General features: G+C 41.8%; 1 protein-coding gene across 2 annotated transcripts in view; it reads right to left on the bottom strand.

The window, feature by feature from the left end:
• Positions 1 to 1,930: 1,930 nt before the first annotated feature.
• dspb (desmoplakin b) overlaps positions 1,931 to 11,513 on the bottom strand; it is a 29,333-nt gene continuing 19,750 nt past the window's right edge. The window contains exons 23-24 of one of the 2 annotated variants that reach the window (XM_088644059.1): positions 7,419 to 9,236; positions 1,931 to 6,136 (exon numbers count right to left, since the gene is read on the bottom strand). In XM_088644059.1, coding sequence (XP_088500185.1) covers positions 2,945 to 6,136; positions 7,419 to 9,236 — 5,010 coding nt within the window. In that variant the 3' untranslated portion in view covers positions 1,931 to 2,944. The remainder of the gene's footprint in view (positions 6,137 to 7,418; positions 9,237 to 11,513) is intronic. The other variant, XM_088644062.1, reaches the window with a different exon arrangement.

The following is an 11,513-nucleotide window of genomic DNA, read 5'->3' as shown; positions in this document are numbered from 1 at the left end:
AGTCGCCGATTTAGATTCTATATACTTTGGGGTTTCATGTTGATGCTAGCCAGAAAAAAAACTTGAAACAAAATATACACACGAACAATGCTTAATGCGCGTGTTGCAGCACGTCTCGATATTATCTACGAAGACGTCACCTGTCAAACAACAACATGAAGTTTAACAATCTCCACTTTTTATCTCTTTTTACAGTGCCTATCCAAGATAGGTCTTAAATGTGCGTTCTGCAGTCTTATGTGAGCATCAGCTACTGTACCAAGCAACAGTCAGCAGTGTACAGAGATATGCATACTTAAGTTAAAGTTTAACTTAATCTGAACCGGTTGTAATAATAAAAAATACGCACAATACCGTGCGTGAAGGTCAGCATTAGAACTACCATTGTTACTTCTCATTTGTCTGTTAACAATGCGCATAATAATTTTTTAAAGAAGTGGGTACAATTTAAAGAAAACAGGTTTTTGTAAATTAACTGTGCATCAAAAAACGCAAAATGAAAGATTGTTTATGCCCGTTTCACTCGGGAACGGACCACACACCTGGCATGAGAACTGGGTGAGATTTTCTGATAGTCCGCACCTCTCTCATGAATAGAAAAAAAAATCAAATTTCGCCGCATTAGAAGGCATACTTTCCTAACAAGGTCTGGCTCTTTTAAGCGTCGTGTATGGGTTGCCTCTGATATGAATGCTTTGAATTTCGCTGCAAATATCAAGTGTTTCGGACCAGAAACTTTCCGTCAGATTCGACTTGTTTCTCACTGGCTGGTCCGTCAGAGGCAGCCGAAGCTTGTGAGATTTCATTTAAGGAATAACTTCTTATTCATATTTAATGGATGTGGGCGGAGTCCACAATTTTTCGCAAGAGATGACTCGCCCTTAATGCCTTTAAAGGGTCCTGGTGCACTACAGGGAGTCAGTTCACCTTCCGCGGAGTCGATCGGCAGTTCCATCCTGGAGAGCAGCATGAAGTGCACGGCTATTATTGCTCAGTAGGTGGCAAAGCTCATAGGCTGACACCCTCTAAGAGTATCATCATTATTAGTAACAGATAAGTCATTAGTAACTACTGAGGAGTAACAGTATCTTAGTTATTGAGAGAGAGTAATACTGTGTTGTCATTACGATATTGCTTTTGGTGTGATTGCGCATCCATTACTGGCCTCTTTGACTCTCGAGGCATTTAATAACAAATTCTTACTTTTCTGGACTCTCCACTCAAAGCGCTTTACAGGTAATGGGGACTCCCCTCCACCACCACCACCAGTGTGCAGCCCCACCTGGAGGATGGGATGGCAGCCAGCCATAGTGGACACGGTCCATTTCAGCACACACCAGCTCTCAGTGGGGAGGAGAGCAGAGTGATGAAGCCAGTTCATCGATGGGGATTAATAGGAGGCCACGACTGGTAAAGGCCAGGGGGTGATTTGGCCGTTAGTGGGGTCAAAGCCCTCGCATGTGAGAAACATTTGCACTGTAACAGGGGCTCGTAAGTGCAGTTCATTCACATGCTATTCCTCTTATCCTAGTTACCAGCTCCAGTCGCTTCCTCTTGGCTGGTCCCATCTGCAGGAAAGCACTCATGAGCCCCAAATATAGTTTGCAGCAGCTAAATGTCGGGACTCGCCGCCCCATCGTTTGGCTATGTTATCAGATGTATTATGTTTTCCTCCTCACGGTATTTTATATAAGTCACGTTTTCAGGCTTTAAAACATTCCGATCGAATTAATTCAAAGAAACGCCACCACAGCAACAAGAGTGTTTCCCAACGCGCGAGGTGTAATGGTTGAATGAAGGACAGGTCTGCAGTGCGGACACAGTTCAGGGCAGCGCTGAAGCAGATGTCCACCTAGAGAGCATGTCTGCTTGCAGCTTCACTTCATGTCTGAATATATACGCAAATAATAACACTGAAAACACTGAACAGTTATTCTATAAAAAGGTTTATTACCAAGCGCACATTGAAAGATATTAGTCATGTTTATTTGTGCAGCATTTCATTCTTTGGGGGGGGGGGATTGCATACAGATCACAGTGGAAAACGTCAAGAGTACAAAGTTGTTTTTCAAAACCTGATTCCGTCTCCATAATGGAGGGAAAAAATTAAAGTCGAGTACAGATGGTTATTTGCTTCGCCGTTTCGTGAATGCATTTATGCATTTTACAAAATGGAAAAAAAAACTAATACAAAAGGAACTGGCCACAACACTGCTGTTTCTAGGCAGTAACAGAATACACTGAAAAATCTCACCTCTATGCAGCTTCGTGCCTGTCTCATTACGGCCGAATTCAACTTACGCATCATGAATGCATTGGTAAGCAATGAATTGCAAAATTAATATTGGGATGTAATGCTCACAATTCCTAAAGTACAGCTGAAGAACACTTAAAAGAGAGCCTAAAATCTAGAGCCAAAGCATGGTGGTGCAAGCCCTTTCAGATTCCACAGTGCAAACGATAATTTTATATCTGCTACCTTATTGTGATTAAAACGGCTAAGACGAACACGCACAGTTGAGCCACTTTAGGTTGCAGACCCTGGACATTTCTGTGGAACAGGGGTATCATTTTCAAAAATTCATTATTGGCTTTTCTACGAAGAAGAAACTTAAGGAATTAGTAAGGACATTGTGAAGAGAAGAATAAAAAATCCACACAGTTCCTAAAGAAAATCAGATATTTTTAGTACATGACCGAGTAAAACCAAAAAAAAAAAAAATCTGTCAGAACATATACCAGGCAGATGAAAAATAAGGAAACAAAACTAGCTGCAAAAAATAATCCCTTGCCCTGTATAACTAAGTATTGTAGCTAAATACCAAACAGCTGCTAAATGCCTAATATTGTGTATATCTATTCCACAGCCACTCCCCTTTAAAACTTGAACTTGGTCTCCTCTACGTTTTGAGAAACGTAACAAATCTCAGATCCCCCTATTGTATTATGAGAGAGAGCTGGAGCTAAAAGCGGAGGAGGTGTAGTTGAAAGTAAAGTTTGAAGACATATCTACGCTGCCTCGTCTTGAGCCGCTCCTGGACCCGGAGCGGGACCCCGGCGCAGATGAAACGTTGTAGGGGCTGCTGATTCCTTCAGAGGACATGGAGGATGCTTGCAGCAATTTCATCCCGGTGTTTTCCTCCACCATACAATTTTCCATGGCCTCCTTGTATGAAATCTTTAGCTTGGTTTTAGGACATGTCAAACTCTTGGCATAGCGCTTGGTATCTTGAAGTTTCTGAGCTCCTCTTCCATCCAGCCAGCCTTTTCTGATGGCTTCTTCAATACCTCTCCTTTGAGTAGTACCGGGTTCCATCAGGCCTCCTGTGACATACTGATACTCAAGGAACCTCTGCCCAGCTTCATACGGTAACCACTTCTCCTTAATTGCTTGCGCCGCCGACATCTGACGCTTGGTTTTCACATCTTCAAAGCCTACAAATGCTTTATAAGCTGCCTTCAGCCTCACAGCCATGTCCTGGTCAATGATGCCCTGTCTTACCGCATCATCCAACGTGAGCCGAAGACCATTTGAGGGATTTATGATGCCTCCAGTACAGGCCTGAGCCTCCAACAGCCGCTGCCCCGTGATAGAGTCCACAAGCCCCCGTCGTACCGCTTCGGTTATGGTTATTTTTTCGATGGTTTCGGTGTCAAATATAGCTGCGATCGGACTTTGATCTTCTAACAGATCGGAGGGGGGCGAAAGACTTATCGAGACGCCAGACCAAAGTTTTCTTGGGGTAGCTGGTGAGCCAGGTGCAAGTAATGTGGGGCTCCTGCTGGTAAATTCAAGACTAGAAGAACTGACCAAGACTTCCCCGGTGCTCTTGGTGGTCAGCATGTCTGCAAACTGCGTAAGGGTCAGGGACCCCGAGCGATATTTCTCCAATGCCGATTTGTCAATGACACCCTTATCTACAGAGTCCTGAATGTCGTACTGCTGGCCGGTTTTCCGATCAACAATTACTACTCTTGACGTGCCGTCGGATGAAGTGATAGTTATCTCTTCCCACTCGCATTCCTGCTCGGAGAGCTCCAAGAATGTGTCATAGTCAATCAGGTTCCGGTGAAAAGCTTCACGTACTGTCATTTCCTTGTCAGTGTCAGGATCAACAATCACCACTCTGCGCTTGCGCAGGGTGTTCTTCTGGGTCAACTGCTGTTGTTTCTTCTTATCTCTCAGTGGAAGTAGGGTGAGACCAGTCTGTTTATCCTTAATGCACCGGTCTTTAAGCTGCAGATATGTTAGATTTTCTTCAGTGTTTGGGTCAAAGAAACCTTTGGTGTCATCCCCTTCATAAGACAAGATATCGTTCATTTCTTTATCGAAATACCCACGTTTGTAGGCAACATCAACGTCTATGCGGTGACTGTGTTTGGGGTCAATTATACCACCACTTGCAATCTGAGCTTCCAGCAACCTGATGCCATGTCCTTTCTCAATGAGTTCCTTTTCTATGGCTTGAAACAATGAAATGATTTTCCCCGTTGATGGGTCTTTGTATCCGGTGACAGCCCTTTCAGCAGCCAAGAGTTTGTCCTTAAACTCTCTGCCAATTATGCATCTCTTATAAGCCTCTTCCACTGTCAAGCAAACATTATTAACAGGATCCACCATGAACCCTGATGCTGCTTGGGCTTCCAGAAGTTCCAGAGTGGTGCCAGGTCTAAGCAGCCCTTCTTTCATTGCTTGGTAGATGGAGAGTGTTCTGTCATTGGCTTCATCATAAATTCCAGCAATACAGCTTGAGCCACGCAAGTAAGACTTTAGTTTGTCTTCAATATCTTGTTTGGAGAGTTGTCCTGCAGCCAATTTTTCTGCATCCGACTTCTGTAAAAGGTTTGAATCTACCAGCTCTTTAATGGGAACTTCTCCTCTGAGTCCTGAAACGGTCATGTCTTGCTGAGGCTTCAAGTGAAGGAGCAGCAAACCAGTGTGAGGCTCGGCTTTGCTCAATTTTTTCAACTGAATGTAACTGACATTTTCCTTCGTTGCAGGGTCTATGTAACTGGTTGGTTTCTTATTGAGAGATCTGTAGAGATCCTCATCAATTAACCCCCGATCAAGGGCCGCATCTTTCGGAAGGAACACGCTGAGGACTGGATCGACTATACCTCCGGCGGACTCCTGCGCCTCCAACAAACGGATTGCCGTTGTTCTGTCGACCTGTCCCTTTTTCATTGCTTGACCGACGGACAGAAGCTTGCCCGTGTACGGATCCTTGAAGCCAGCGCTAGCCGCTTCGGCTGTGAGCAGCGCGTCTCTATCCTTTCCATCTACTAGGCCCCTGGTACAGGCAACATCCACTGGAAGCCTTTCGCTTGTCTTGGGATCGATAACGTGCCCCGTGGCTGCTTGCGCTTCTAATAGCATCACAGCACTTTCCGGAGAGATCAAGTTCTTCTTCTTGGCGTCCGTGATGGACAGCTTCCCCTGCGATTCGGCCACCACGCCCGCTATGACCCCTGTTCCTTTTAAATTGAGCTGGATGTCTAGGGCCACTTCATCTACTGTCTTCTGTCCCTTGAGAAGCTTATCCAGAGTAAGCTTATCAATAATCCCACAATCGTACAACTGATTAGCCGTGACCTTTCTACGCAACCCGTCAAACACAAGTTTGGAAGAATCTACCGTGACCACGTTCGTGTCCGTCTGGGTTTCTTTGCTGTAAGCGTAGGGACGCTGGTTGAGTTTTCTGAGCTCCCTCTCCATGCTTTCTTTTGTGGATTCCAACTCTGACATTTCCCTTTCCGTGCTTTTCAAACGATTTTTATATCTTTCCTCCATCAGTTTTAACTCCGCTACAAGCCTTTCAACTTCGTTTTTCAGCGAGTTTCTCTCTCTCTCAAGCTTATCTTTCTCTGTCTCACCCTTCCTGGCTAAGTCCTCTTTCAGCTCATACTGGCTTTTCCAGTAATTGAAATCATTCCTAATCTGCTGATTTTCATCTTGAAGGCGTTGCTTCATGCGAATTTCAGATTCGAGGGAAACCCTGATGCGGCTGAGTTCGTCTTCATATTTCTGCATTCTAGCTTTGTCCTGCTCCAGTAGCTTGATCTTCAGTATAAGACCGTCCTTCTCTTGCAAAAGCTCATTGTACTGAGTCTGAGATGCATGAACCAAGGAGGAGGTCTGCAAAAACAAGAAAACAAGGTAATAAGAAAAGCACTGTACTTTAGCAATGTACCTCGTGAAACTGTAGAATATGATTTAGGAATACCTGACAAGATGTACAGATCTTGTAATCATCAGAATACAACATGTTGTCCCTCTTTTATGTACTTGTCTTTTCTATACACATTTTAGGGAATGTCATTACCAGATAAAGCACTTAGGTTTAAAGAGCTCTTCGAGGAAAGAGCACAACTTAAGTCCAAAGAGGCAGGAATCCAGTAGGTTTTCTAAGTCTCTTTAAAAAAATAATCAACAGCTGAAGACCTCTGAAAAGTGTTCCGACTGGTCCAAGTAAGTTAAACATGAGCTTAGTGAGTACATTTATTAGAGAAGAGACCTCTGAAATTCGTACAGACCCTACAGCTCTCTAGAAATGGAACTGGCCACCACTGCCTTTGCCTACTACTATCGAAAATGAAAATGAAACAGCCTGAAAAGGTCTTATTCAGAGAATCACTCTTGCAGTAAGCTGTTGTTCTATTGAAAATGTATATTCAATAAACAAACTATACACATGTACAAAAACCTAAAGCATCAAAGCCAAGCATTCTATCACAGACATCTTTTCCATGTTTTTCAAACAGGCATTATAACAATCATCATAAAATCGGTGAACTATATGAGGACATTCAACACATTTACCACTTTTCTACAAATGCCATCCACTCTCCTCATTTAAACAAATCATTCATTTTGATACTTGCTTTTCCTAAACTAAATTAATCAATGGTTCCAAAAGTGTCTAAATCAGATCAGGCATATTAGGTGGAAATATAATAAAGTATAGATAAGTATTGCTGAAGCATGATTTGTTTGAAGAAGAGAATGAACAGAATATGCTTATGAGTTTTTGGGATGTTCAGGGATTTTGTAGTAAATTTCACATACACTGCTTCCTATAACGGATTAATACACTAACTCATTAAATACATGTTAATATATTACACTGGATCATTCATATTTATTGTGTATAACTAGTTTTCATTTTTAGGCAGTCTAGTCTTCCAAAGCTTGTAATCACACAGGAATGGAGATGAATTTAATGTATTTGCTGAAAAAAATCAATGAAGCTCACAGTGATAAACAAACATCAGATACTAGCTGCTGTAATAAGTAAATCAAAAAAGGAAAGCATGCAAACCCAAAATCCAAAACATGGAAACTAGCTTTTTGCAAGGATAACAAAAAATCCGACGACAAGTTAAAGACTTTTTAAATGAGAAAATAGTTATAGGAGTACCTCAGTTGTTTGTTTTTGGAATTTTTCAATTTCCAGTTTCAACTTTTCCCTTTCCTTGGACAACTCATTAACAAGTGTCTGATGCTCGAGTGATCGTTTGGTGCTGTCTTGCAGCTGACGTTGCAGGAACGAGATCTGAGAAAGGGTTTCGCTTTCACCATCGTCTTTGCTCTTTTTCAGCTCGTCCCTCTCCTGCTTCAGCCACCTCAACTCTTCCTCTAACCTCAGATGCTCTTTGGTCAGGTTCTCAGTGAGGTTTTGCAGCCTCTCTATCTCAGACTTGTTCTCATTGATAATCTTACTCTTTTCCTCAATGGTTCTGTACAGCTGCTCGTTTCTGAGATTTGCTTCTTTGACGTTTGCCTGCTCCTGAAGGAGTTTGTTCTGCAGGGTTTTCAGGTCAGCATTCAGCTTATCAGTGACAAGTTTATGCTCTTTCAGGCTCTGGTTTAGGGAGTCTTGGTGGCTTTGCAGTTCTTGTTGAGATGTTTTACTTATTATGGAAATGTGCTCCTGCTGCTCTCTGAGCTCTTTGATTGTATTCAGATGTCCTTTGCAGGACTGGCTCATCTTAGCTACTTCTGCTTCTAAACCTATTCTCTTTGCAGACTCTTCCCTTGCTACCCTCTTCTGATCATCCACTTCAGCTTCCAGCCTGTCAACCATCTCCTGAAAGTCTTTAATCCTGTTCTGGAGTCTGACAGCTTCTTGTTCTGCTTTCTTCTTGTCCCTCGTCTGCCTTTCCAGTTCTATTTTGACCACACTGATCTCCTGCTCTGTTGACTTCAGCCTGTTTATGACCTCCGTAGAAGACTCGTGTTTTTTCTGCAGACTGATCTGAGTTTGTCTGAGAGAAGTGTTTTCTGTTTCCAGGGCTTTTCTTTTTCGTGCTTCCTCTTCCAGGTTCTGCCTGAGCTCACTGTTTTGCTTGGTTTTGTCCTGGATTGCTTTGGATGCATCCTCAAGGGCCTCTTTGTGCCTCTGGCCTTCTTCACTCCGCTGCCTGATGATGGTCTGTAACTCGATCTCGACCTCCCTTCGCTTTCTGTACTCTTCAGTGCCAGATGCCTTCTGCTGGTGCACTGTTTCTTCAGCTTTCTTCCACATCGCCTCCGTTTGACTGATTGAAGTCCTCAATCTCCTCACCTCATCTTCCAAGTCCCTCTTTTCTGACATAACTCTTTCGAGCTGTAACTTCAGTGCTGTCGAGTCCTCCTCTCTCTGCATGCTTATCTTTTGGACACTTGTCTTTGTGACATGGATTTCTGACTCGTACGTTTTCTTAAGGTTAATTATTTCCTGATTGTGTTGGTTCCTTACCTTTGAAAGCTCGGCTTCGAATTCACGCTTTCGAGCTCCCTCGTCCTCCAGTTGCATTTTCAGCCGTTCGATCTCTCGCTCCTTGTCCTTGACTGTCTTTTCGATGTCGATCTTTTCCCAGTTGACGTCGTCCAGCTCTTTCTGCCTCTTTTTGATGACGAGATCAAATTCTTGCTGTTGACTGGAATACCGCTCCTCAGCCAGTTTCCTCTTCCTCTTTTCTTCCTCAATCTGATAGGTTAGCCTGGTCACCTGCTCGGACAGGTCTTTAACTTGGGTGAAAGTGCTGTCCAGGTTCTGCTTTGCAGCGCTGTACTCCATTGCCTGTGTCATTTTGACAGTCTCCATGGACGATAATCTTTCCTTATGTTCATTCAGCTCCAGTCGGTATTTGGCTAGGACATCTTCCAGAGCTTTATTCTTTTGGGATTGGTCACTACTGTCATCTTTCCTCCGTTTCAGCTCCTCTTCCAAAAGTTCAATCTTGGTGTTCCTTATCTGAATAATTAAAAATTGAGGCTTCTTGTAAGTTGTTACTATGCATGTTGGCATACCCCAAAAAAACATTTCATCATTGTAAACCCCTTTAATTTTACTTGCTCTTTGACAAATTTTGATTCTCCAATGCATGCGGTAATATTTTGTTGCCAATTACCACACAAACAAAATCCCAATTTGGTTATAGACTACACTTTCCTCCTACTGGTATTACTATGGAGCAACAAAATCACAAGTAAGCATCAATTGTTCATGTGTAGTGCTTTTGTAAACTAATGGAATTTTATGGACCAGATATCCAGCTGTTTCTCCGGTTTCATCCCTAAACTCTCTAAAATACAATGTCTTGGATTTTAAACTTAAGTTATTGTTCGTTTAAGATGTTAAGCACTGTATTCAAGGATACACAATCGGATGAATCCAGATACAAAGGGAATGCAGCAACACCCTTTTAGAATTTTGACTTCAAAGTAAACTGAAGCAATTTTGATGTGATGTTATAGAAACCGGTTGCTATGCACAGAGGATATATAGATAAATTTAATTTTAGCACAATACAGTGATCCTGTAGATTGTGATGTGACAAAAGGGTACGATAAGGCTTTGCTAATCCAATTTTTAAAAGAACACACTTCAGGACCAGGAGTGAAACAAACACCAGAGCCAAAAAGCAGCCAAATTAAAGGGGTTTATGGAAGAACCAAAATTGTTCAGAATTTGTGAACATTAATTCAAACAGCCATTCATTTTTTTAATAAAAACATTTAAAATGTGACTGCAGCATACAACAACATATTTCATATTTTTTTCCTTACATCCTAGTAACAATTTTTAGCCATATGCATGCAAAAATCAAATAAACACTATATTGCCAAGAGTTTCTTTGTTGTATTCTGATGTATCATATTGCTATTACAATCATGTATTATATGTACTCTGATGAAGTCTTATTGAATACAGATTATTGAGTATAGAACAATAAAGACCACAGTAATGAACAGAAAGGAGACCTAATCTACAGCTTTACTAGATATTAATAATATAGAGTGCATGATAACTGTAGTACTTGTCTCATTCTTTCAAACACCATCCCAATAAATTCACCAAGATTATTTTATTGAGATTCTGCCATGGATGGGATTCAATGCCATAAATAACGATCGGAAACACAAACTCAAATATTAATAAATTCATATTCTGCACAGTGGCGCAAATGGTTTCAGAATGAAAATTACTTTACGCCCTGGGTGTCTATGATTACATAAAACTAGTCTGCATATTCATTTTGTACAGCAAAAGAAAGTGCACACCCAACAGAGATGTCTGCTGTATTAAAGTTTAATAGTATTTAAATTACTATTTTGAGAGCACCTACGGAGCGGAATTTAAATCAGCATCAAAAGAAACATCACTCATCACCTATTCATATAAGAAGAAAATTAGTTTAAGTCTCAACCAGGGGCGTCAATGTTTTCTTGTGCCAATATAACGGTAAATTTATTATGCTGATTCAGATTTGTCACCAACAGGACTAATCAATAGAGATACTACCCATGAAGTGCCTTGTACAACAGCAGTGTCTCTCCTGGGATTTGACCCCACAACCTTCCAGTAACAAGTCCTGACCACTTCCCCAAAACAGCTGCACAGGGGTGTGGATCAGTGGTTACAGTTTGTTGACGCAGCAGCCATGTGATGTCAAACAGTGCAGGCTGTGCTATTTTGAAGATTCATTCTGATGAATCAGTTCTGGGCAGATGATGTCATTCTCAGCTGCCCACTTCACTTCAAGTCATCTGCGATTCTAGGGGGTTGTCAGGATTTCCAAAAAGTCTTGGAACATGCAAAACATGTTTTCCTCTCCGTAGGTACCCGCAAAATCTTTTCTGCTTCAGACAACCATGGCATCACAGTAACATAATTGAGCAACTTGACTGAAAGGGTTCTCCTGTTCCTACAGCTCTAATTAGAGAGAAAATGTTCATCTCAAAAGGTAAGCTATTAAAGTTACATAACTGTACAGTGCACAAGTGAAGACCTCTATAAATACTCCATGCCAATTATTCACAAGACTTCTCACCCATTTATCACCATCAAATGTGTATTTCAACAACGTGTTAAAAAACATGTGTCTACTTGTCCAATACTTTTGCCAGAGCTTACATACAGACATATGAAGAAATGTCATTTATTTACAAAAGTTGTAATGTTGGGAACGCGGAGACATGATGCAAAATCTGGCAGAGAGCAAAAGCAAAGCTCTGAAAGACCACCCTA

Source organism: Lepisosteus platostomus, chromosome 8, assembly GCF_059453375.1.
Source record: "Lepisosteus platostomus isolate fLepPlt1 chromosome 8, fLepPlt1.hap1, whole genome shotgun sequence".
NCBI lineage: Eukaryota > Metazoa > Chordata > Actinopteri > Semionotiformes > Lepisosteidae > Lepisosteus > Lepisosteus platostomus.
Note: the sequence above shows the minus strand (reverse complement) of the source record. Positions and strands in the feature narration are given on the sequence as shown.